General features: G+C 35.4%; 2 protein-coding genes across 3 annotated transcripts; one reads left to right on the top strand and one right to left on the bottom strand.

Moving 5' to 3' along the window:
- Positions 1-996: 996 nt before the first annotated feature.
- Positions 997-24,281, top strand: LOC126662280 (anaphase-promoting complex subunit 1). Of its 2 annotated transcripts, XM_050356205.2 has the most exons (37): positions 999-1,363; positions 1,488-1,551; positions 1,650-1,734; positions 2,130-2,416; positions 2,495-2,600; positions 2,704-2,864; positions 3,233-3,420; positions 3,515-3,584; positions 4,508-4,651; positions 5,057-5,547; positions 5,980-6,439; positions 7,397-7,729; positions 11,908-11,991; positions 12,818-12,910; positions 13,020-13,079; positions 13,878-13,976; positions 14,277-14,417; positions 14,758-14,838; positions 15,001-15,072; positions 15,511-15,582; positions 16,462-16,555; positions 16,642-16,724; positions 16,875-16,931; positions 17,006-17,083; positions 17,221-17,342; positions 17,430-17,590; positions 18,695-18,771; positions 18,862-18,975; positions 19,073-19,174; positions 19,724-19,864; positions 20,167-20,340; positions 20,591-20,654; positions 20,733-20,872; positions 20,966-21,123; positions 21,996-22,074; positions 22,216-22,314; positions 23,293-24,281. In XM_050356205.2, exons 1-37 carry the CDS (start codon positions 1,140-1,142, stop codon positions 23,689-23,691), a joined length of 5,457 nt encoding a protein of 1,818 aa, XP_050212162.1. In that variant the 5' UTR covers positions 999-1,139; the 3' UTR covers positions 23,692-24,281. The 2 variants fall into 2 exon arrangements, with proteins under 2 accessions (XP_050212163.1, XP_050212162.1); XM_050356206.2 differs by lacking the exons at positions 20,733-20,872; positions 20,966-21,123; positions 21,996-22,074; positions 22,216-22,314; positions 23,293-24,281 and adding an exon at positions 20,421-20,461 and having other exon boundaries at positions 997-1,363.
- Positions 24,218-26,408, bottom strand: LOC126662281 (protein trichome birefringence-like 30). Its single transcript, XM_050356207.2, has 5 exons — positions 26,063-26,408; positions 25,789-25,960; positions 25,111-25,316; positions 24,855-25,013; positions 24,218-24,697 (listed from the first exon to the last, which is right to left on the bottom strand). The coding sequence occupies exons 1-5, from the start codon at positions 26,341-26,343 to the stop codon at positions 24,352-24,354; spliced, it is 1,164 nt and encodes a 387-aa protein (XP_050212164.1). The 5' UTR covers positions 26,344-26,408; the 3' UTR covers positions 24,218-24,351.
- Positions 26,409-26,995: the final 587 nt, after the last annotated feature.

The following is a 26,995-nucleotide window of genomic DNA, read 5'->3' as shown; positions in this document are numbered from 1 at the left end:
ATTAAATTAATTATTTTTTTAAATTAATCTTGATAATTAAAATTTTAAATTAATTTTTAAAGATGAAAGATTGATTTGAATTTATTCAAATGAAAAAGAATATAACAATACTCTGAAATTTAGTTATTTCATCCCTTAATTCAAAAAATCGTTCAAAAATGAAAATTATGGGTACAATTGAAACTAAAAAAGACCTATTTGGATAAAATTAATGATTTTACCAGTTTAGAGTGCAAATGAAAAGTTTTAAAAGATGAGCGTATCTGAGACATTAATTGGGCCATCCAAATCGACTTTATATTCCTTTACCAATAAAAAATAATAAAAAAAAAATCAATGATTTAGACTAAAAGAAATATAAAAAACATCAATAACAAAATTTATTTAAGAAAAAAAATTATCTGTAGATGAACTTAGCCGAGCTGAATTTGAAGTGCAAGTTCGGTTCATTAAATGAACAAGATACTTATGTTCGGTACGTTCGTTCGAGTTTTGAAAAAGGTGTTTATATTCGGTTCATTTCAATTTTATGGTGTTCATGAACGAACACAAATAGAAACAAACAAAGACATTTATTTTTTATTTTTTCAAAACTACGTGGTTTTGCTATTTTTTAAAAATAATATTTATGTTAAATTTGACTACGAGCTAATTCACAAACTCTTTATCGAGCGAGCTGGTTCACAAACTCTTTGTCGAGCTCTTTATGAGTTCTTTTATGAACTTTTAATCAAACTTATATACAAGTTCGTTTACGAAGCCGTAGAGCAGAATACACTATGTGTATGTTCGACTCGATTAAATAAGTGAACAAAAGATCAAAGATCAAAATCGGTTTACTTATAATACAATTGAGCACGAACCGAACTCTTATTGAGCCGAATGCAGCTTCGTTTGTTTAGAGCCCAAGCCATAACCAATCAGGAAATCACTAAACCAAGACTAGGATAACAATCTCCAGTGAACCAAACAATAAAAATCTTTAGGGCTTAAGACAGCACACGCAGTTTCTCAAAACCGGAAAAATAAAAAAAGAGCGGGAGCGAGTTCAATTTCCCACCCGCTTCACTTCAATCTTCTCATTTCCTCTTTCAAATTCCTCCAACTCGCTAACCTAACTCAACTCACTCACCGATTCCATGCTTCGCGAACTCACAGTACTCGGAGAGTTCAAGCCGTACGGCTTAATAGCTGAAGCTCTCGACGGCAAGCCTGACGATACCAATGTCGCCGCCGATAAGTACGACTACTTCCTCTTTGACCCCGAAATCGTCCGAGACCAATGCGAACTCAACGATTCCGATATTTCCGAGTCTCCTTTTAGTGATCAGTGTGATCACGAGCTCTTCATTCGAGGAAACACGTAAGCTACTCTGCGTAGTCTGTACTGAATTGAATTTTAATTATTTTGAATTTAGAATAATTGATTTGAATTATTAATTGAGAGCTCATTTTTATAAATGATTTGTTATTGTTGTGTATAACAGGATAACATGGTCGATAGGCTCGCGAGTTTTCAAGAGATTCACGTCTCCCTTGCCAGTTAAAATGGTGAAATTATGCCTCCTATGTTGCTTGCAACATGTGCTTTATGCTTGATAGTTTCATAATTAATAGCATTGAAATTCTGTTATTGATTGCTATATTAGGCGTGCTGGTGTCGTCTTGGCGAAACGTCCGAGGCTTTGCTTTGCGTCTTGCAAATTGATTCTCTAACCGTATGCAGCATATCAGGTAAGCTTAGAAGGAATAATCCATTGATTATTGAGTTAATATGTTGCAATAATGTGTTATTAGGGTGAATGTTTAATAGTTATGATATATGTGTAATCGAAGTATTTACTGTAGTGTTATGTTGGTTGTTTGGTGTAAGTTTGTGTGCATGTCCTTTCTTCATTTGGACATCAGCTAACTGATAGCAACAAATTATGTGTGACGATCTTATACTTTTTTGCCTGCTATACTGCTCATTTAATTTCTATGTTCATTAAAGCAGCATGATTGTTATTTTTTTATTCTGGAACTTAGTTCCACTGTTTTATTCTTCATTCGATTTCATGGGGCTGTGCTTGATTCATTTCCGAACTTACCATGCAGTTTTCCTAATTTTCTTTTTTAACTTTTACCAGGCGAATTAGTATCCATTCCCCTTCCCCGTACTATTACGTCAATGTGGCCTCTTCCATTTGGTCTGTTACTTCAGCCAGCAGCTGAAGGAGGTACATCAACCCAACCTACATTCTCATCAACAAGTCCTTTATTAGATGCACGTGATATTTTCCGCTCTCGAAAAGATATTGGTCAGAGTCCACAACATAATGTCACTTTTATGGGTCCATTTGATAATTTGATCAAACCAGAAACAACTACATTGTCCTCGCATCTGATTCTGAAGGATTTGCTGGAAGAGCCGCAGGTATTCGTATGTTCTGCATATCTGGCTTTTAATAAATTTTAGAGTCAGAAATAATCCATGTTACCGAAACATTGTCAGTCAATTTATATTGAAGAAAGAGGAAAATTGAGCATAATAAAGGATTTTGATGAAAGAACAATTTGGACAAGTGATCAAGTTCCTCTAATGGCTTCATATAACAAAGGTATCTCATTTTTTTTTGACTTGATACACTATGTATTTTGTTTTCCTCACCATTTTATCTTGTTTTGTACATTACACTATATGACCTTGCCTATTTTATGCAGGAAAGTTGCAACATTCGGTGTGGGTTGCTGAAGCCATTAATTCCAACCTTGAAGAGGAGAATGCCAGTCCCATTAACGAAGTTCCCGTTGGTGTATTATCTAAACAATTGTCCCTTCGTAGAATATGGCAAGGGAAGGGTGCCCATGCAGCTGCTTGTAAGGTGCCTTTTTGTCAGTTGTTCTATGTCTTGTGCTCTATAGAATTAAGCCGTGTGCCTTCAGTTGCATGACATAATAATGCCAGTTGATACTCTCTTCAGTCTGAAGATTCATCTTTTTCCAGTACTTACTACTTTATTCTTTCAGAAAATTAAAATCTCGTGCTCTTTTGAGTTATTTTGTTCACCAAGCTTTGCTCTTTCAAAATCTTCTCACTTCAACTCTATAACATTTAGCACCACATTTTTAATCAATTTTCTGGTGCATGTTAATTGTATTTGGATGAATTAACCGTGATACAGGCTACACTTGTCATTTTGAGCAGTAAATTTGGTGTAATAATCAATTTGTTCTTGCTCATGTTTACCAGGTATTTCTGGCAACTGATGATGATGCTGTTCCTGTTGTTTGTTTTCTTCTTCAAGAACAGAAGAAGTTGTTGTCAGTAAGGCTTCAAAGTATTGAAATCAATAATGAGATTATCTTTGATGTTAAACCTGACATGAGCTGGAGTATTACTGCAATTGCTGCTGCACCAGTGGCTGTAACACGACCAAGGTAGGGCTTCTTTTGTTTTCATCACTGTTTTTCTCTCCATTTATTTTCATCCTGATCCGTATTTTCTCCATTCAATTGATCTTTTTATTGTCAGAGGGAAACTCGGACTGCTGCCATATTCAGATATCATAGTTTTGGCCCCAGAAAACACGATTCTCCTCTATGTAAGCTACACACAATCGTCTGTGTAAATTACTGTTAAAAAGTTTGTCTGAGCATATTTGAACCATGTCTATGGACGGTCGCTTTGGTGCTATTTAACCTCTCTCACTGGATGTCTGCTATCTGTAATTTTATGGCTTCCTCTGCACATGGGTTTATTCATTTCAATCTATTATTCTTCGGGATTTCTGAACCAGCATTAGCACTGGTCATTTCTCATGCCTTGTACCTATTCTGTTTGGCTTTTATTTTGAAGGTTTGCACAATATGCTGATAATTCTGAAAGTAAAAGTAATTGTTTTAAATCATACTACACCCCCCCCCCCCCCCCCCCCTCCTCTTCTCCCACTACCCCATCGCCATCCTCTTTCTTCCCAGATACTAGAATGAACGTTAGAAACTAATGGATGAAGGAATGCGAGTAAGCATTATCTTGTTAAAAGTGGATGGTAGCAAGCACAAACGGAAATTAGTTCCTGTTGATCTTGCAAACATGGTAATATAGACAGTTAAATTGCAGCTGAGAATTTGATTATAAAAAAGTGTTTTCATTGTAATAAATCGGTTTATCATGTCCCAGTTGATTCGATTATGTCTGATATTCAGTTAAGCTGGCTAGTTGCTTACCATGTGCAAAATTACAGTATTTTTAATATTACTATTCCTTGCTTTTGGAATGTGTTTGTGAGTATTACATTACTTTTTAATGATTTGTTCTATCATATTAACAGAAAGAAAAGTTTTAATGCTAACAGTCTGGCACTCTTCCCAAAATTTTCTTTTAAACAGATCATAGAAATTCTGCTATAATAATACATTGGTAGCAATTTTTCCTTGTACAATGAGGATTGTTTGCTAAACTTCTTTGAGGTTCCTTAAATAATCTGTCTACATGTGGTTAGCTGATACATATGTCATTTTGCAGTCTGGGAAGCAATGCCTGTGCAAGTATATGATGCCTTCTAGTTTGGTTAAGGGTCAGACTGTGTCTGTTCACCATGACTTAAAGATTTTAGGGTTGGCAGATGCTGTGAAGGGGCGTGTCAATCTTATAATGAATAATGGGCAGGTATGTTGACTTTTAAGTGTAATAAGTTTTCTTGCTAAGGAAGATTGCAATTTTTGTTTTACTTTTCTTTCAGGTTCATTTTTGAGTTGGGTTGATTTTTAACTTTCTTGACTTATTTGCTTTTTTAGTTCATTAATCTGTAATATCGTTTAATTTATGATAATTTTGTTTCATATTATAGCTTCTGTTTCTAAGTCATTGCCTATGGCCCTAGGCAGAAAGAGGAAATTGGTTTTATGGATCTCTTATTTAAAATAAACGACTAAGAGATCCCTTCCTTTGTGTGAGCTTTGCTAAGAAAATATTGATAGTATCATGCTCAATGCTACAATAAATTCTCAATTTCAGATGAAAGTTGGTCCGTTGTCGTAAGGAACCTGACTGTTCTTTTTGTTAATTTGATAGATGTTTCGATGTGTATTACGGAGAAGTCCATCATCTTCATTGGTGAATGATTGTGTCACAGCAATGGCTGAGGGGCTTAGTTCCAGCTTTTATAATCATTTTCTTGTTCTTCTTTGGGGAGCAAATGATTCTGACTATATGTCAAGGGCTGATTCTACTGTTGAGTCTGAATGGGACTCATTTTCTAGTGTAATACTTAGAATGTGTATGAAATCCAGTGCAGTTTCTCCGAAGCCTTCCAGAACACTTCCGCTTTCATCTTGGGAGTTTCTTCTTAACAGCAGATTTCACAAGAATTATGCAAAACTTAACTTCATGAGTGGATATTTTTCTGCAACACCACCTAATATTGGGGAAATTGATTCTTCTGGACCAAATATGAAAGATAAAGAAAGTCCAGAAGAATCATTTTATGTTGAGCTATTACAGGAGAGTTTGGATGCTCTGCATGCGCTCTATGAAAATTTAAAATTGGATACTCTTCGTAATCAGTGAGCTCAATTTCTACTATTGCTGTTGCATATTGTTCTTGTTTTGTTATATCTTCTTTATCCCATATCACACTAGTAAACTTGATAAAAGAAATATTGAGCCTGTAAGCTAACTTGTGCACTAAGCACTAAATCTGTATTTTTCTCTTAGCTTTCAAACCAGAAAGCATAAATATAATCAAATGGGTTGAACATTTTGCTGAAGACTGCTATAATACTGGTTCAATATTTGCTTCTTCTGAACGAAACTATCTAAGATGACTTAAATCTTATACTTGCAAAATGTCAAAATGTTTTCTATTTTCACTACTGAACATACAGTTTTGGGTGGAAAAATTTTCTTTTCCTCTATAAACTGCTAGGTGTTGGGTTATCTAATATAACGATGCTTTTTCTAATTTTTTTTAACAAGTCAATTGTTTTTGCTTGTAGGGACTTGCAGCTTTTGGCAGTTCTGCTATGCAAAATTGCCAAGTTTCTTGGCCACGGAAGTTATTTAGATCATTATATTCGTGATTTTCCTCGTCTGCATAAGAAAATTGGGATATGTACAAAATCACTTTCTCAAAAAACCCCCCCTAGTATATTTAGATGGCTTGGCAACTGTTTACTACTTGGCTGTGATTCTGCTAATAAAAATGATCTCCCTCCTTTAATTATTAAGGATGGAAGCTCTGTAGTGAGCTTGGCACAAAAGGTTGTCTCCTTCTACAGTTTATTATGTGGTGGTAAACAGATAGGGAAGCAACTATCTTCTGGTGTTTTCTGCAATGTTTCTATGGGATCATATTGCACCTGTGAGGAGCTTACTGTATTGGCAATGGTTGGGGAGAGATTTGGATTGCAGCAGCTTGACTTATTGCCTTCTGGCGTATCTCTTCCTCTGAGACATGTAAGTTCGGCTATTTTGTTCTTTAGTAGGCTGGACACTCTGAATTCACATTTATTTTAAAGAATTTTGCAAATTTATATAGTGTTTCCTGAGGTAAAAACTAATTATGAGAATATGTAAAGACTGTTTATTGTGTCATCAATGAAGGCATTGCTGGATTCTATGAAAACATGGTGAGAAACTAATTGTCCTTTTGGATTTTGGTATTGCGAGATTTATGAGATGATCAGAGAAGGTAAGCAACAATGAAGCATATCTTTGATCATTTGATGTTGTCTCTGGGTGCTTCCGTTCCCTTTGGCGTTTGTCCTGGTTCCTAAATCTTTTGTATGGATAGCCTTCACTCTTCTCCATTTCTCTGCTACTATGTCATAGCTGCCGAGCTCCTCGCAGAATTTCTTGTAGCCACTTGTATTCCCATTTTGCTTCATTTTCATCTCGTGCTCTCGCCCTCTTCTTTGTGTTTTATCAAAGATTTCAAAACTTTCAAATAAATATTAACCCATACTTTCCTCTCTTTTATTTATAATTTTTGAAAATCTCCCTGTACTTTAGGAAAAATTTAAATAGAATCTAAATCTTTTGTTAAAGAACTTCCTAATTCAAATTTAAAAAGAATAGTAGTAGAATTTAGTAACTAAATCAGACAGAAAAAGATCAAAAAAAAAAATGTTGAATGGATTCATAACCAAATACCGTTATTTATTGTCAACACAATTAGTAAATTAGCGAAGCACATGTAAGTTTTTGTTTTTGAAGATTTGATGGTATAGTTGATTAGTCTGACAAGCCTCAAAACAAGTTACTCTTTGGAATGTAGACCTTATTTTTAGGGAAGGATCATTTTTGACAATTATTGCTTTGTCAATTTTAAGATTTTTTCGCCTTCACAAGTCTCTTTTTACATTTATTGCTAAATGTATCATCTATTGTAATGGCTGCATAATTTTCTTGTAGGTGTTGGACAAATGTCGGGAATCACCTCCTACTGACTGGCCTGCAGCTGCATATGTTCTTCTTGGCCGTGAAGATCTGGCCATGTCTTGTTTGATGCATTCCTGCAAATCTAAAAAACTTGAAATCCCAGTGAATTTAGTTTCCATATCTGCACCTTACACGCTACAGATGCATCCTGTGATGGTTCCTTCTACTGTTTCTGATTCAAGCGCATCAGAAGGTTCCAAGTTTGAAGATGGAGATTCTGCCGATGGATCAATGATGGACGGTATGGAGCACATCTTCAACTCCAGTACTAAGTTGCAGTATGGTCGAGATCTGCGATGGAATGAGGTCAGCTTGGTTTCCTTTTACTTGCCCACAACTTAATTGATATTGTTAACATAATAAAACTATTGTTGGACTCTCACCCAATAGCTTGAGTTTTTGGGTGAATTGATTATTTGATATGGTGTTATAGTCTCTATAATTGAAATATCTAGAGTTTGATCCTTGGCAGTGTTTGATTCCATCTTAAGTTAAAACCAATTGGTACTAAGTGGAGATGCTCAACCAATATATACACATTCAAACACAACCAATATAGGATATTGGTTACCATTTACAAATGCTTTTGACTAGCATTCAATGCAATAGGTTGTGCGAACCAAAAATCTATTAATAGATAAGAACACATTCCAACTAACTCCCAAAAAAATAAATCTGTATCAAATTAGAACTAGTAACTAAGCCCAAGATTGAGGTATTGAAAAAACTCATATAAGCAAGAAATCGCAAATATCCTTGATCCATTAGACATATAATTGTCATTATAAAAAGAACCAGAATTCAAAATAGAAGTAAGTGGGTCAATCAAGTCCCACTTCTAACAGGCAATTCCCATGTGGTTAATTATAATATTTGTACGAGGTGAGCTGAGTTTGTGTGCTTGTTTGTTCACGTTTCAAGTTTAATGGGCATTTGCATGCGGAAGTGTGTTAAAATTGTAAAATAACCAATTCACCCAAAATCTCAACCTGTTTGGTGAGACTTTACTACATTAATAATAGTTATATCTTAACACAGCCCCCCCCGCACATTTCATGCTCACTGGGCTTGAAGCTTGAACAAATAAGCACACAAGCCCATTTCACCTTATGCTCTGTAATCAGAAACACTAAAGTTGAGTTGAATTCTCAATGAATTGTATTAGAGAAATCAATAGGTATTTATACACAAGTAGATGCTAAGAGAAAGGAAAGCAATTCCTAAAATCAAGCTAATATAATCCCTATAAACATGCTAATCTAATCCCTATAAACATGTTGCCATATATGATGTATTCACACTAAGTATTCACACTATAATTCTAACACTCCCCCTCAAGCTGGAGCATAGATATTTGTCATGCCCAGCTTGTTACAAATATAGTTTACCCGAACCCCATTCAAAGCTTTGGTAAAGATATCTCCAAGTTGTTCATTGGTGCCAATGTAGTCTGTAGAAATGATGTTGGCTTCTAGTTTTTCACGAACAAAATGGCAGTCAACTTCAATGTGCTTGGTACGTTCATGGAATACGGGATTGGAAGCAATATGAATAGCTGCTTGATTATCACACAATAACTTTGCTGGAGTGTTGATTTTGAATCCAAGTTCGGACAAAAGATGACGAATCCATATAATCTCACACACAGATTGAGACATCGCTCGATATTCAGATTCCGCACTAGAACGAGACACAACATGTTGTTTCTTGCTTTTCCAAGAAACAAGATTACCTCCAACAAAAACACAATAACCAGTAATGGATCTTCTATCATCCTTGTCTCCTGCCCAGTCTGCATCAGAGAAGCACTCAATCTCAGTATGACCATGATTCTGGTAAAGTAATCCACGTCCAGGTGTCCCTTTTAAGTAACATAAAATCTGCTCAAGTGCATTCCAGTGATCAATGGTAGGAGAGGACATGAACTGGCTGACAGCACTAACAGAATAAGAAATATCAGGCCTTGTTACTGTAAGATAATTCAGCTTCCCAACCAAACGCCTATATTTTCCAGGGTCTGCAAAAGGCTCTCCTTCTGTTGTGAGATGAGAGTTTGGAGTCATAGGCGCGCCACATGGCTTGGCTCCAGACTTTCCAGTTTCTGCCAACAAATCAAGAACATATTTCCTTTGAGATAGGAAGATCCCTTTCTTGCACCTTGATACTTCAATTCCCAAGAAATACTTTAGAGCTCCCAAATCTTTCGTTTGAAAGTGATCATGAAGAAATGTTTTCAGAGATGAGATTCCTGAAAAATCACTTCCAGTAATGATAATATCGTCTACATAGACAACAAGAAGGATGATACCTGAAGAGGAACGCCTATAGAAAACCGAGTGATCACAATTACACTTCTTCATCCCAAACTTCTCAATTACTTGACTAAACTTACCAAACCATGCTCGAGGACTCTGTTTCAACCCATATAGAGATTTACGAAGATGACAAACTTTGCCATACTCCCCCTGAGCAACAAAACCTGGTGGTTGCTCCATATAAACTTCCTCTTGAAGGTCACCATGTAAAAAGGCATTCTTGATATCGAGCTGATGTAGGGGCCAATCAGAACTAGCTGCCATTGAGATAAAAAGGCGAATAGAAGACATTTTGGCCACTGGTGAAAAAGTGTCAGAATAATCAACCCCATAGTAATCCTGAACAGATTGCCCTTGGCGATCAGTAGTATAAAACGACTTATATGTATCATATAAGCGAGAAACATTACCCTTTCCAGCATACAAAGACTTCAAATAATCCATAATTTGTTTGCAATACCCACAATGACGAACCAAGCTAACAATCTTGGCATCAATAGAGTTCTTGATGCCAAGTAAGAGACAAGCATCATCAGCCATCCAATCTTCATCATCTGTTTTCGGGTCATCAGTCAAATGACGTGATTTTCTGATACTCCGAAGATACAACGTAACATTAGTGGACCAATCAACATAATTGGACGCCCCAGTCAATTTATGATCAGTAATCCTAGGAGATACTGCCATAATACCACTAACCATAGGTTTATTAGGTTCATTTTTCTTTCCATCAGCCATACTATCACACCAAACACAATTTCAGCAATCACAAAAAATAATAATACAGCAGTAGCCCTTTACCCACACTTTAGGTTCAAAAAAAAAATTTCTCAGTAACTGAAAACTGACCAGATGGGTAAGCTGGAAATAAAGTGCTGATATGGAAAGAAGTCGGTCGGAGATGAACCGGTGGCCGGAGGTGGTTCCACTCGCCGGCGCGTGGCTGAGCGTGGCGGGAGGCGGCGGCGCGTGGCTGGAGCGTGGCTGGAGGAACAGAAACCGGAGCAGCAGATTCCGGCAGATCGGAGGACGGCGAGTCTTGTGGGAGGGGTGGTGAGATTAGATGATGGCCAGAAATTGGTCACAAGAAGGAAAGTTGAACCCTAGTTCCTGAACTGAATAACTGAACTGTTTGCGCACAGGGGCAAACAAAAAAAGAAGAAGGATCTGCACACTAGGGCAGCTTTGATACCATGTAATCAGAAACACTAAAGTTGAGTTGAATTCTCAATGAATTGTATTAGAGAAATCAATAGGTATTTATACACAAGTAGATGCTAAGAGAAAGGAAAGCAATTCCTAAAATCAAGCTAATATAATCCCTATAAACATGCTAATCTAATCCCTATAAACATGTTGCCATATATGATGTATTCACACTAAGTATTCACACTATAATTCTAACATGCTCAAATTATTATTTTTTATTAATTAACCAAATAGGGACTGCCAAGTATCGAACTCTAGACCTTTTAGTCAGTGTTTTAAAAACCGAACCGGTGGCCGAACCGGCGAGGCCACCGGTTCTCGGTTCAACCGGTTGAACCGGTTCAACCGGTTTAACTAATTATAAAAAAATATGAAAAATTGGGTTCAACGGTTTTTTTACCGGTTCAACCCGGTTCGATCTGGTTCAACCCGGTCCAACCAAAAGATCCGGTTTTTTGCTGTTTTAGACCGGGCCACCGGCCGGATCAGGGTTCGACCGGTTCGACCGGCCGGTCCTGTTTTTAAAACACTTTTTTAGTCATAATTTGATACCATGTCAAATGACCAATTCACCCACAAGTTTCAAGCTGTTGCGTGAGGTTTTAACAATAGTTATATTTTAACAAAAATAAACAAACTATTGTTGGAGCCACACCTAACTTCTTGATTTTTTGGGTGAATTGGCTATTTGATTGATACTAATTGCAATTTGTAAGTATTGAAATATAATCTTCTATTGCATGCATGTATGAATTTAGGTCGGGGTTTCAAATTCTTGAAGATGTGCATATTACATGCCGAAAGTGATATGTACCCAATACTTATTATCAACATCTTGTGACTACCATAGTTTGTTAGATATATTGTGTTTTTATCAACTTCTCTTTTCAAGTTGCACCAATATACACAAGCTAGCATGATTTCAGATTTTGTGTTTTTTTGCTACTTGACTTATTTTAGGTTAGACGTCTTCTGTGCTCTGCAAAACGTGTGGCCATCCAAACGCCCGTTAATCCAAGTGCTTCTGATCAGGATTACCATCAGGTAACTTTGCTTGCTGTCATTTCAGTGTTGTCATAATGCTTGATTGTTTGTGTGCTATACCTCTAACCTTCAGTTATACATAATAAAAAAAGTTATAGTAGTATGAGTTTACTCGAAGGACATTGCATGATATCTCTTAGAATATCACATTTGGTAGTTGCATACCTAAAGTGTTGTGAGCTTAAGCAGTTGAGATGATTGGATATTTTGATGATTATAGATACTTTCTACTTTGGAGGCTCTTTGCAATTGACCATAATTACTTAGGATATGGTTAATTGAATTAGCTGCAAAAAAATATGAGCTCATTTTTTAATCTTTGTTAAGTGGATTAGTCCCATTAATTCCTTTATTTTTGTTCTGTTATATTTATTATCAGTTAAACAATCATGTACATGGAAATTAAATAGGCTTTGATGACAAACCATAAGCATGAAAAAACTAGATCGATGAGTTTAAATATGCCAAGTGGCTTGCTAGTATTGGAGTAAGATTATGTCATCGAAGTATCAATGTAAAACTTGTTCCACTGAATAAAGCTAATCATTATGTCTCGAGTTACTGGCGCTTGCCGCACCTCTTTTATCTTTAGGGATTAGCCCCACAAACTTTATTGGGTTTATCCAGTGCTTGGAAAGTGTCAATATCGCGACTAACTAAACTCTCAGTAGTCGATTTTTCTCTGATGAGAAGCCAAAACACATATCGATCTTTATTGTAATTACTAATTAGTATTTTAATTATTATTCATTTTGTTTACTAATGGTTCACTGGTTATCAATGGTTGATCATCATCTAATTATTCATTTTCTTTCTTCGTTTAAAGGCTCAATTGTGGCACCTGGCACAGAGAACGACTGCTCTTCCTCTAGGCCGTGGAGCATTTACTTTGGCAACAATATCAACTCTTCTGACAGAGGTACTCAATTTCTAATTAATTGAACTCAATTTTTTTTCCAACTCAATTTAAGTTTCATTGAGGATGCATGCAAATTTCTCTTATTTGAATATCTTCAATTTTTTTGCAGGCCTTTGCTGTCCCAAAGCTTGTTTTAGCAGGTCGGTTGCCTGCCCTACTGAATGCAACTGTATGTTCATGGTTTTTTTCCCTTTTTTTTTGGTTGCAAATATTTAAGTCCTTAATCTGTGTTGCTCTTTTGGTTCATATGTTCATGTTAAATAAGATCTTGTTGCCTTCATATCTTAATATATTAAGTTTTCAAAAGTTGCCCATTACTTTTGATATATATGCTATATATATGGCATAAGATATTACTTACTGGGAATCATAGTACTCAGACCGCTCTTTACGGCAATGATCGGATGGTGTGTAGTGAAGATTGTAGGTGTTGATGGGGACAGTTATCAAATCGAGTAGTGTAGGTAACGGTAGCAGTGAAAAAATGGTGACACTGAGGGTGGCGGCGGTGATGCTGGTGAATTCAATTTTATTATGATGGTGCTATGTTTGGCAAGATGTTGGTGCTAGCAATAAAGTTGTCAATGTTAGTGGTACAGAAGTATAGGTGGTCCTGTAAAACTGAGAATTTTTCTTTTCTTTCAAAAGGCATAAAATAAACAAGGTTTGGTGGATTTCTGATGTTTGTGTAGATATATGGATGTCCCTTTTGTATATAATTATATCATTTGAACAAAAAGTTCTGTTTTCTGTTTTTATTTCTTTTGCTTTTGTGAATTCCTTTCTGAGGATAAACTTTCCTGTTTTCTAATTGTAATCTGGCCCTTGTTTCTATATTACTCTGTTCTGTTTGTATTTTCTCTCATTCTTTTGATATCCTCTTCTTTCCTCAAGATTTTTTTAGTCCTATCTTCACATTTAATTTTCCTTATATAGTTTTATGCTCTAATTTTTCTTTTCATAATAGGTTAATCTGGATCCGACTACAAGAAATATACAAGAACTTAAATCTTGGCCTGAGTTTCATAATGCTGTTGCTGCTGGACTAAGACTGGCCCCACTTCAGGTCAGATCTAACATTATTTGTACCTAGGATATGGATAGAATCGTCGTTTTAAGCGACACTCTATGTTTTAGAAAGTTTTTTTTTCGTGGTCAGTATTTGCTTTTCATTTGTCCAATAGCTGCATAAATTTTAGTGCTTTGGAATATCAATTATTATCTTATAATCATTTAAATTCATGATCCCAATTTTGGCTTTTGCTCGTTTTCTTCCCTTACGTGCCTATGTACAAGTTTTAGATTTAGTAATAGAAATATTATATTCTTAAATTTTGGGTTGTATCTTTTATCGAATTATGTGCAGGGAAAAGTGTCAAGGACATGGATTATGTATAACAAACCAGAGGAACCAAATGCTATTCATGCTGGACTTCTCCTTGCTTTAGGATTACATGGCTATCTGCGTGTTTTAATTATTACCGATATTTACACCTATTTCACACAGGTTTGATTCTGTTTTCTTTCTCTACTTAGTTTGTTTGTTTTCTTCATTATTCATATTCTCGTATCACATTCAAGAGATATTATCAACATTTTGCCATACAATGTATCTTGAATATCCAATTTTTCACGCAAGCATTTGAAGAGCAGCTTGGGGTTCAGGGGCAGGGAGCTCTCTCCTGTGTGGGTAGGAGTTAGTGGAGAGAGAGAGAAATCTTATGGACTTTTAACCTGCTCTATTAATAGAATATAATTGTTCAAGGATGCCGTTGACCTTTATGTTTTGTTTTTTAATTCCTTTTTTTATATCTTTGTTTGTTTTCTTGATTTCTTCATTTCAATAGGAACATGAGAGTACAACTGTAGGATTGATGCTTGGCCTGGCTGCTTCTTATAGGGGGACAATGCAACCGGCAGTATCAAAAGTAATATCACTTGCTAATCAATTCTTCTTATCCATCAGATGGCCACTTTGTGTTGCTGACATACTTTAGTTTTCTCTAGATTCTTTTCAAATTGTTCATAGATACTTCCTTTTCCAGATCCCTTAGCTCATAGAACTGAACACATTTTGTTTCATTTGGCAGTCACTTTATGTGCACATACCTGCTAGACATTCTTCCTCATTTCCAGATTTGGAATTGCCAACCCTTCTGCAGGTATCACTCATTAAGCTTCTGTTTACTTTTTCAGTTTCAAAACTTGCATTTTATGCTTATGCGCACATTCCTGTGTTTGACCATCAACAATTAACTGTTACTAAAACTCACCTTTATGACACATTAATGGAACAACTCTTGGTTTATATGTTATCATATGTGCACTAAACCATAACCCCTGAAGTCTTTTCAAGCAAGCTTGATTCTTCCTAGTCTGTTGTTGCTTCGTTTGATGGACTCGGGATTTCTGGCTGTCTCTGTATGCCAATACAGTGGAGTTTCCTGTCATTTTATAATAGTATGGCTAGCCCAAGTTGCACTAAAATTGGTTGTGCAATAAAAAAAACTGGCGTATCATTGAGAAAGGAAATGAAGTAGTTTAATTTGGTGGAGTTTCAGATATTGGTTTTAACCCCGCACTCTCTTTTTTTTCTCCAGACTGCAGCATTAGTGTCCGTTGGGCTTCTGTATGAAGGATCGATGCACCCACAGACAATGCAAATTCTTTTGGTATTCCCCATAGTTAATCCACCATGTAACCATTATGCTTTTTGTTTTTCCTGTGCTATATACATTTAATAGGGATTTTTTTTATCTTCAGTGTTCAGGAAGAGCATGAACTTAAAAAGTTCGACTGATGCATATATTACTGAATAAGAAAAAGCCAACTATTATTTGTTCATTCTCTGTTGTCTGTTGGCACCTTATCACTACTAGTATTAATACAAAGTTGATTTTTTTTGGCCTGGTTGCTCCCATATCACTTGTTGGTCTCTGTAGAAAAGTCATTGAATTATTTTTATGTTTCTATCAGATGCTTACAGCTTGATTTGGTAAATGATTAACTTACATTGTCGATCCATGAATGATAGCACCGGTACAACATCCCTCTGCATGTTTGTGTTTAATTTTTTTCCCGGACTGGAAAACAAGTGCTTACTTATTCTTTTCTAGGTGTATTGTTGTCAGCCTATGTTCAAGGTAATTTAGTGGAGATTTTGAGGTTGAGGGTCATTGCACCCTATTCACTACTACTTAATTGTATAATATGTATATAATATGGCAAATTAGATGAAGTACTTTTCTGAAGTAGTTAAAGAGGATAAATTTGGCATTTAGCCTATCACTTTTTTAGGGGGCTTGAGGTAAAATTGATATTAAACAAACCTCTTTAGAATAACTAATTTTTGCTGTAGTTTTTCGTGTAATCAATTTGTAAAAAATTAAAGCATTCTGTCTCTTATAAAAACATCCTGCAGTACCAGCTATTTTCATATGTACACCGTATATTGTTATGGAGTTCTATTCATAGTTGTATTTGGGAACTCTTTGTGATGCTTATCTATTGTTAATTCCATGAATTAGCTTCCTGATAATTCACTCTCATAGGGTGAAATGGGCCGTAGAAGCGGCGGCGACAATGTACTTGAAAGGGAGGGCTATGCTGTTTCTGCAGGATTTGCACTGGGTCTCGTTGCATTGGGTATACAGGCTTGGATTTCTAGTATTTAAAATTAAGCCAATTTTCCGTTTTGAAGATATTTTATATCAGTTCTGCTGGTCGTCCAGGTCGAGGGGAAGATGCACTTGGTTCTATGGACAGTTTGGTTGATCGGTTGTTCAACTACATTGGTGGGAAGGAAATTCATAATGTATGCTGTTAACTCTTCTGATATTGTCTGGTGCTACCATGTATTGAATCTAGAACTAAATTAACATGAGATATTTAGGTTTTTGATTCCCTAGGTTGCTGCTTTTAATTTTTTCTGATTTTCTCCTTTTCAATTTTTTCACTTAATCAGGAAAGACCCCTTTTCTTAACACCACCAACTGATGAGCATAATCGAGGCCTTGGGCAGGTTGTATTACCTATATATTATGAGAATGTTAATTTCACTAAATGTAACTCTTAATGTTGTTTTACATTGCCTAGATGATGGATGGAGCAGCAGTAAATGTTAATGTTACTGCACCTGGAGCTATGATTGCATTAGCTCTAATGTTCTTAAAGGTATACAGTGTTTCTTATGACCTTTCTGCAGCTTTTGCTTGAGCTTGCTGTAAACACCAAGCTCTAAGACATTTTTTCTTAATGATTTTTTTAAATGCACATTTCTGGATGTCCTAATTTTCTTGCGTTTGTAACAGACTGAATCAGAGACTATTGTATCGAGGCTTTCTATTCCTCAGACTCATTTTGATTTGCAATATATGAGGCCTGACTTTATTATGCTTCGAGTCATTGCCCGGAATTTGGTATCATGGAGCAGGTAGTGCTGGCCATTTTAGTTGGTTCACAAACTGAAATATTCTCTATAAGGCAGGATGTAATCAAGGTTGGCTGCTGTATATGGCAGGGTGCATCCTTCCAAAGATTGGATTCTCTCCCAGATTCCTGAGATAGTCAGAAATGGTGTCGAAAACCTTGGGGATGACACTAGTGATATTGATGAAATGGATGCGGAAACCTTTGTCCAGGCATATGTAAATATAGTGACTGGAGCATGTATCTCCCTAGGTACTTATTTGCAGTTATTTTACGTGATATGTGTTTTTTGATGTGTTTATTGCATTTAGGGTTGAGATTTCTTTTGCAGGGTGATCATTTCGTGTGCTGCACTGTTTGAAGAGCTAGGGTTGATGAATATTAAACCAAGTCTATGATTCATTAGTGAAATATGAGATAAATTTTTGTAGCAACTTGAAAAAAATGTAAATACTCTGCTAGTCTAACTGATAAAAATAAAACACACATTACGATGTTATGCATTCGCTAGAATATGAAACAATTTTGATACATTTTAACTGTAAGAGTGAATCTGTAATTTTCAATTAGAGCAAGATTGACCTCCTCGGAGAATCTTATCACAAAAATGCATGTATTAGTTAAGCTGATACATGTCTTCTTCTGGATATAATGTCTTTGTTTTAAGCATATACAAAATGTGGTTATTAAATTATTTCAAGTATAACTTCTGTAAGCTGTAAGTACATAAAACATCTATTATACTGGCCTTGGAAAAAAGTGGGATCAACCAAATGTTATATTTTCTTCACAGCTTAGTAAGATCTGGGCGTACTTGAATTTCAGCTGGCTAGTCGTTTTATAGGCAATATCTCTGTGATAATATTCATTTGAGTAGTTAAACTTATGTCTTGTTGTGACCAGTAATGTTAGCATATAGATTTTGGGAGTCTGAAATAACTATCATTTCTTAATCCTGGAGCCTCAGAAACAGTTTTTTGATGGTTTTTATCAATAGGTAATATCTAGTGCTGGAGCTTTACTAGTGCTAGCTTCCATCAAACTAAAAAATTCTGTTTGTCTTTCTGACGGAGAATTTTTTTTCTGATTGAGACTTAGCAGTGGTAAAACTATAGGAGAAAGCTAAATTTGTGTCAAATAATTTATTTACTGTCAATTCTATCAAATTGGGTTATAGATCTCACCACTTATTATATCAGAAAAGAATTGGAAAATGATATGTCATTGTTGATTGGATTGCCTTGGATTTTATTTTTCAAGGATTCACATGCATTTATGGTGCTAACCTGCTTCTTGAATTTGTACTTTCTTGGTATTTTTGTATCAAACTCAATAATTGTTCTTATTTATGGGCAGGTTTGAGATTTGCTGGTACAAGGGATGGAAATGTGCAGGAATTACTCTATGGATATGCTGTTTACTTCCTAAACGAGGTTCTAAATTCATGATGCATGATGGTTCTCAGCTAGATTCCTATTGGTTTAATCATAGCAAATTATAAAACCTCTACTTAATTTCTGCAGATTAAGCCTGTTTCTGCTACAAGTGCTAATACTTCTGTTAAGGGACTGTCTCGTTATATTGACAGGGGAACGTTGGAAATATGCCTTCATCTCATCGTTCTCTCCTTATCTGTGGTATGCAGAAGATCGTCAGTATCATGTTTTACTTAATTTAATTTGTTATAATTGGAGAAAACACTTGTGATGGTGGTGCTGCTTTTATGGGGAGCAGATTATGGCTGGTTCTGGACATCTACAAACTTTTAGATTACTAAGATTCCTTTGGGGCCGTTGCTCAGCAGATGGTCATGCTAATTATGGTATTCAAATGGCAGTAAGTTCCTTTGCTAGTAATCATGATATTTCTCAAAGAAATTTTATGGACCAACCTACCATGATCTCTTGATGCTGGCCAAAATGAGGTCACATGTATGATAATTTTTTTTTCTTCTAAACTTAACATGATCTCCTGAAACAGGCCAAGGTTACATGCATGATCAGATTAAACTGGGTTGTATAATCTTAGGGTATTAGATGTATTTAATATTTATGCATTTCAGCACTTGGTGGATCAGATGTATGCATTAACCTGCCTTTTCTTTTTCACACACTGGATATTTCAAATACTTTGAAAAGCTGATAATTTATGATGTATAATTTTTATGTAGCTGATTAGTTTTCAATTTCACATATGCTGGAGAAGCAAAATATGTCTAGGAGTTCCATTACTTCCAAAATTATATAGAATGTTGTCTTGGTCAAAATTGTAATTGACTAAAAGATTAATTTAATTTGGACATCTGCTAGTAAAGATGAATGGCCTCATCTTCTTTGATTTATGTAGATTAATGTTTCTGGTATCTCAATTTCGACTGGATTTTAGGTGAGCTTGGCAATTGGTTTCTTGTTTCTTGGGGGAGGAACACGGACATTTTCAACGAGCAACAATTCTATTGCTGCTTTGCTAATTACTCTCTACCCACGCTTGCCTACTGGACCAAATGATAACCGCTGCCACCTTCAGGTACTTGAATGCTGACCTAAGGAAGCATTTCTGAGGAATGAATGTTGCAAAAAAATATCTTACATTCACTGAACAGAGAGCTAAGAGTGTTATATTTAAAGGATCTTTTTGGTTGTTATGCAATGCTTCCAAAGTAATCGTGCATGATCTTTAACTTTTGGGGCTATAAAACTAAAGCGTTAAATTTCACCTGATATTAGAATCGAAACTAACTGTTTGCTTTCAGTGCAAAGCAAAATTGCCTCATGAATATATCACATGTTATCCAACTATCTGTATTCTTATGGGAGTGTCTATTTCAGGCATTTAGGCATCTATATGTTCTTGCGACAGAGGCTCGCTGGATTCAGACTGTTGATGTTGACAGCGGTCTACCTGTTTATGCCCCTCTTGAAGTTACCATAAGGGAAACTGAAAATTATGCAGAAACAAGTTTTTGCGAAGTTACTCCATGTATTTTGCCTCAACGTGCTATTGTAAGTTCAGTGACCAAGATGATATTTTTTAAAATTTGATGTCTATCTTCTGTATGCGCATGTGATGAATCTTTTTGCAGACAATGGAAATTGGCCAAGCAGATTCATCTCCTCTTTACATGTACAACTGAATCCATTGCTAAAGAATGAATGGCTTTATTTCCTAAAATCAATTAAGCACATTTTTTAGGTCAAACCTTTAGAATAATAGATCTGAAACTAATTAATTATTGTTATGTACTTGTTGCAGTTGAAGAGCTTACGCGTTTGTGGTCCTAGGTATTGGCCTCAAGTGGTGGAGCTTGTCCCTGAAGGTTGGACTACACTGTTACTCCTATTTGTGCTAGTATTTTATCGAAGATTTAAAGAAAATTTCATTGCTGGATTGACAGATAAACCGTGGTGGAGTTTTGGGGACAAGAATGATCCATTTAATTCTGGTGTTCTCTACATCAAACGGAAGGTCGGAGCTTGTTCGTATGTTGATGATCCCATTGGGTGTCAATCACTATTGTCAAGAGCAATGCACAAGGTAATTGTTTTATTTTTTATTCTTAATCACCTATAGATCCTTTCTTCGTTCCATGCCTTGTTATAGGGCATTTGCCAATTTGTCCTCCCTCAGGTATTTGGTTTGACAAGTACAAGGGCAAGTAATCCGGTTGTCAGTGGCAACAACGGAATGGCTGCTGTTACAGTTGATCAGTTAGTGAGTACCTTCTCTTCTGATCCAAGCTTAATTGCCTTTGCACAACTTTGTTGCGATCCGTCTTGGAAGAGCAGGTAAATTTAAAAAAATTACAATCCATTTTACTGCTGCTATTGTGCATCCTTTAATCTTCAGCTTAACTTCTTTCGACCTTGGAGAATTCCATTTGGTTTTGACCACTCAAAATTTGTTATTAGATTTAGATGCTTACTAAAAATGCTCTGCTGATTTTAATTTTTGCTGCTAAAAAGTAAAGAGAGGAAATTGGACTTGAAATTGATGAAGGTTAGTAATAGTTGAAGTGCTCTTTCTGAGGTCTTATTTAAGGTTGATCAATGGTTGGTCAGGGCTTTTTGCTCTTTTTGAGAGGAAACTAATGCAGACAAAGATGCATTAAGACAAATTGGGTACTGTTGCGTTGCCTACTAATTTAAGGGGAGTATGCCCTGGGACTTAGGCTTAGATTGCACTTAGGTTTCAGTTATCATTTATAAAGTGTTTAAGTGTTTTATTAATTTAAGAATTCGAACTTGGATAAAAAGTTTTGATCATGAGAGACAAGAAAAAGGCATATACAACATTGAATAATTGGCTTCGCCATAGCCGGATTAATTTATACTCCCTCCGTCCCAATAGAGTTGTCCACTTTGCCTTTATCGCACAGTTTAAGAAAAGCAATTATTGTTTATGGGTTTTGTAAAATTTTTCTTACTTTTCTTGTCATACCCCTATTTAATATAGGACCCACTTTCAATTTATTCATTAGTGGATTTTAAATAGGGGTAATATAGGAAAATTGAGTGTAAAAATTAGTTACTTTTTGAAAGTGGACAAGTATTTTGGGACAAATTTTTTTCTCAAAGTGGACAACTCTATTGGGACGGAGGGAGTATATTTTTTAGAGTTGGGAATATCTTTAATGGGGTTTTCCTCAATTTATTGGCAGATCTGATGTTGATTTCCAGGAATTCTGCTTGCAAGTATTGTATGAGTGCATTAGCAAGGACAGGCCGGCTCTTTTACAGGTAAGAGTGTAAGCCTCTGCAGATATTTTACTTAGTATCACTCACACAAAGTGATTCTCTTGACCAAATTGTCATATAGTCTGCTGTTCTTTTTATTTTTGTTGCCAGCTATCATACTTTGCGGTTATAAATGTTTTGCAGGTTTATTTGTCATTATATACTACGATTGACTCCATGGTCGACCAGGTTACTAGTGGTACTTTAATTTTTCGAGACTCGCTCACTGTTTCTAATATGAAGGTGATTTTTCTTTTGCTCGACACTGTTATTGATACAACTTGATCATTTTTTTTGGAATAGGATGCACATAATTCATTCTTAACACATGAACTGGGCAAAACCAGACTTATTCCAACAAGGAAGCATTTTAAGATTGTGTTTAGTTCATGGAATGGAATAGCCATTCCTAAGGAATGAAATAGTGAATCTTTACTTTTTGATAGGATACTTATTTCATAAAATTATGAAATAACAATTCCATGGAATTAGTATTACATGAAACAAAGTAAGGAATATCCATTCTATGTACAATAGCTATGCTACTCCTTGCCTATTACATGAACCAAACATAGTCTTAGACCATGTTTGGCACATGCAATGAAGTATGCATGGTATCAAATAGCTATTCCTAAGAAATGGAATAACTATTCATAGAAAAATGGAAAATTATTTACTTTTTGAGTTGATACTTTCCATAAAAATCATGGAATAACAAATATATGGAATTGCTATTATATGAACCAAAATAAGAAATAACCATTTCATACATTGAATAACTATTCTATTTCTTGCTTATTCCCTAAACCAAACAACGTCTTAGGGCAATTAGTCATAGTGAATTTCAAAGTTGGTGTTAAATTTGACTGCAAGTCTAAGCTGGTAAAGTAGATATCTAGTATCTAAAAAACACTGTCTAGCATCTTTCATACAATTTTTTTTATAATTTAAGTTACTATCACAGAGAAATTCTTAGGTGAAACCAAGTCCATCACGTAAGATTATAATCCGTGAATTTAAAATGTGACACGTGACATGATAATCTACAACTATCAAATAATTAGAGTTACATCATTTATAAATAAATTAATACGGCTTTTATTAATTGGTAGCTGGAGATAATCAGCCCATGTTTCATATTTTAAATGGATGGCTCATGATCATACGTGGTGGACCTTTTTCACCTAAGAATTTCTCACTTCCATAATATTTTGATTACAGCTTGCACTGACGTACAATGAGGCTCTTTTGAGTGGAAGGTTGACATCTTCAAAAGGTGGCGTTATTCAGTCGATCTTTCTAGGGTCTCTTGGGAAACGATTAGAAGTCCTCCTAGATATTTCCGAGGGAATGAAAAATGATTTAGGCTGCTATTTGAATTCAGCAAGATGGCCTGATGGTGGAACACATGGAGAGAAGAATTTAATACTTCTTTCCTGGTATCTCCAATGGTTCGGGGTCCCAGCTCCATCTATGATCTGGATGGCAAGAGAGAAACTGAAGCCCAAGCTTCTTTCATCATCTTCAGTTCCATTTTTGCGCTTATTATTCCCGACCACTCACATCAATGCCATTGGTGAAATCGATAAGTTATTGTTTTCTTCTCAAGTGAGCAGATGAGGTCTTTCAGAACAGCATTATCTTGTGCAGTTGGGTTATTATTATAACATAATTTATGGGTAACTGCCGAAATTGTACATCCTTTAAAAGTTCAACATTAGGAATCACTCTCATGACGAGGAAAGAGCAGGACCTAAGTTATATTACTTGACATCTTCTGCATTGAAACATTAGTCAATTTTGTAAAGTTTCACTAGCTGCATCAGATACCGAGATCAAGCGTCGTAAAAAGTGGAACCCGTGCATTCCTTATCAATCTTCTGGTAATAAGCTGGGAAATGAACAGACCGGCCTATTGAAGATCTACCAGTCTGCATGTGGCAATGTCTTTTCTAATACTACATTGTGCAGTTGTAAGATGTAAATGTGAATGCTTGTCTGATGTGTCCTAATAAATCATTATGTATTTCCATTATGGATTTTGTTTATTAAAATGTATTCTGTTGCTGAAAAAGAAAAAGGAAATGATTCTAATAAGTAGGATTAGGAGTGCTGTGACCGAGTGCATAGAGCAATTCATTTGATGTATTAGGAAACCTCAAATTGTGAGTTTATATTGAATTTATCATCAATTAACATTTATTTTTTAACTGAAATGCAATTACAATTGTTTAAATATGTAAAGTAAAATAAAAAAGAATTGAAGAGTAATTTTTAGAGTCAAGAGTCTGTTACAAGATGTGCATAGAGCAACTCGTTCCAAGTATCAGGCACTCCAGGGAGACACCAATGAACACAATCAGCACTATCAGCTAGGTGAGCTTTCTGTTCTGGTGTAAGCAATTTACTGCCTTGATTAGTATATATAGACATATGTCCATCTTTTCTGTATTCTGATAGAGTTGTTATGTTCAGGAAGTGGACAGGTACTTTCATTGATTTCGTCACTTCTTCAGCCAGTGTGAAAAATTTACTGTCTGTGTCTATACGCAATGGCGTAGACATGTTAATCGGAAGAGTTTCATTCCAACAATTAATTGCTGCCGGATTGTTCCATTCGGTACTCCTATATGATCATTGACAGGTACGTTAATTTAATCATCCCAGTTACTGAGTTTTTAATGAAATTTGGGGATGCCAAAGAATTGAACTCTTGACATGCAGTACTAGATAGGCACTATAGAATTAAGATTAACGTTTTTAGATGGCATGAGATCTCATACCTGTAGTGCTGAGGAAACATTGTGCTAAAGAATATTGTGGTTCGAGAAGGATCCACATTTTCTTCCACATATTTTGCCCAAGTCCTTAAAGCTCTTTGGTATGCTATATGTTGCTCGACCTCATCATACTCCGTGTCTCCTTTATCAAACGATCCTCGCCTTGAATCACAATCATACAATTAACCTCATATAATGGAATAGAACCAAATATGGCCTTTGGACTTAATACTATGTTTTTGATGTGGTAAAAACTTACAATACTCTTACGGTGGGACGCTTGGTCCACCAGGCATATGAATCAAAGACCAAGTAGTCTGCATTCTTCCAGTAATCTCCATGCTTTGCTATTGATTCTGGCATTATTGCAGATATTGTTTTACCGTCCCTCATTGGGACAGGGTCTGAACTTGACTCAACTAGAAATGGCGACCAATAAAACTCTATGGTAGCATTGTGGTGATCCTACAAAATAATATGGAACAAATTAACCTTTTATAAGGAGTGCGTGGTACAGCAACTCGAGTGCCAGCTAACTTTGTTTGACTATGTTCTGAGTAACTCTTATTATTTTCGAGATGGCTTCAAGCCTGCAATGTTTTTTTATGGCCATGAAAATGGTATAGTTATAGTGTTTTTGGTGATTTGGAAAACAAATCATGAAATGTGTTTTAGAATTTTAATTAGAATTTTTAATTTGACAATTTTGAACACGAACTATCTTTTTTTCTTTCAATTCGGAACACTGATTAATTTCCGGAGTCCACATCACCTTTTTTATAGGAAAATTGCTTGGTGTTATAAATTGCCAAATATTGATTTTTCGTATTTTAAATGCCAAAATTGGAAGTTCGTATTAAAATTATAAAACATGTTAAAGTTCATTATCCCTAGTTAGTAGTTACTACTATTTTTTTTTTTTGGAAAACAGAGATACCTCAATGTGGAAAACATATGGATAGCCTGAAAAGTCAATTCTCTTCTTGCTTGATGGAATAGCAGATTGAACCATACAAACTAAAGAATTCCATTGGTTATTATGTATAGAATCTCCAACAAATATAAGCCTCTTCCCCTTCAGTTTCTTCAACAATCTTTTTGCTTTGAACCTTAATTACCTCACAAACACATATATAATTTTTAATTAGCTCTTGTTTTACTTAAATAAACAAAGGGTATACATAGAATTAAGAAATTAACTATTTACTCACTTTGGCAATTTACAGTCTCTAGGCTGCCATCTCCATTTCTGAAATAGAGAATCAGACCTACCATTCTTTATGCAATTCTCCCAGTCTCCTAGAAACTGACATTCATTTGGTTTATACAAAGGATGTCTTTTGAAATCCAAAACCCAATTTCCTGTGAAAAAATCACATTTTTCTTGATTCTCATCACCGTTTTCTTGAACCTTAGATACTATAGACTGATATTCATTGCACAGAATAGATCCAAAGAAAGAAATAAATAATAACGCGACAAGAAATTTCATTCCTGCTGTATTTTTTTAGTTTTCAGACAGGTTTAAGGATTTAAGAAACTTAGGTACAAGAAACTGTTGTTATCGTACGAGTCCTTTTATAGTTGAAGATCAAAAATGGAAAAGCTAAAACATCTTTATATTTTTTATTTGGGTCAAATAGAGTTTCCTTCATGATTCCTGCCATGAATTATGCGATATTATCTTATTGTAAAAGTCATAGCATATGCAACACATGAGCCAATTTTAATCAATATATTTTATCATGATCTTAAGTTTTGCTTATTGTGTCTATACTTTGCATAATTTATAGTAAAATCACTATTACGGTCAGCATAATATATCTGTCATCATCATGGTTAGGGCTGAGCACGGTTCGGTTCGGTTCGGTGCGGAGTCCAAATTCCCAGAACCGAACCAAACCACTTTTATTTTAAGGGAACCAAACCATGCAATTCGGTATACGGTTTTTTCGGTTCGGTGGACCGAAAGTTCGGTTTAACCGTCCGAACCGAGCCGTTTGAACCGAATTTTAAATATATAGAAAATAATTAAAAAAAATAATAAACTATATATATTTGACAGTTTTACAAAAAATTACAAATTATAATCAAAAGGCCAATCATTTGCAATTTTTCATAATTGCATTGGCTCAAAATCACCC

Source organism: Mercurialis annua, linkage group LG8, assembly GCF_937616625.2.
Source record: "Mercurialis annua linkage group LG8, ddMerAnnu1.2, whole genome shotgun sequence".
In the NCBI taxonomy this organism is placed as follows: domain Eukaryota; kingdom Viridiplantae; phylum Streptophyta; class Magnoliopsida; order Malpighiales; family Euphorbiaceae; genus Mercurialis; species Mercurialis annua.
Note: the sequence above shows the minus strand (reverse complement) of the source record. Positions and strands in the feature narration are given on the sequence as shown.

What these genes read in the sequence shown, in the direction of transcription:
- LOC126662280 (XM_050356205.2), top strand. Translation starts at nt 1,140, where the DNA reads ATGCTTCGCGAACTCACAGTACTCGGAGAGTTCAAGCCGTACGGCTTA. An exon ending in TTATAATGAATAATGGGCAG is followed by an intron (nt 4,652 to 5,056) that starts GTATGTTGACTT and finishes TTAATTTGATAG; the next exon opens with ATGTTTCGATGTGTATTACG. An exon ending in CTGATCAGGATTACCATCAG is followed by an intron (nt 11,992 to 12,817) that starts GTAACTTTGCTT and finishes CTTCGTTTAAAG; the next exon opens with GCTCAATTGTGGCACCTGGC.
- LOC126662281 (XM_050356207.2), bottom strand. Translation starts at nt 26,343, where the DNA reads ATGAAATTTCTTGTCGCGTTATTATTTATTTCTTTCTTTGGATCTATT. An exon ending in AGAGACTGTAAATTGCCAAA is followed by an intron (nt 25,961 to 26,062) that starts GTGAGTAAATAG and finishes GAGGTAATTAAG; the next exon opens with GTTCAAAGCAAAAAGATTGT. An exon ending in ATGTTTCCTCAGCACTACAG is followed by an intron (nt 24,698 to 24,854) that starts GTATGAGATCTC and finishes ATGATCATATAG; the next exon opens with GAGTACCGAATGGAACAATC.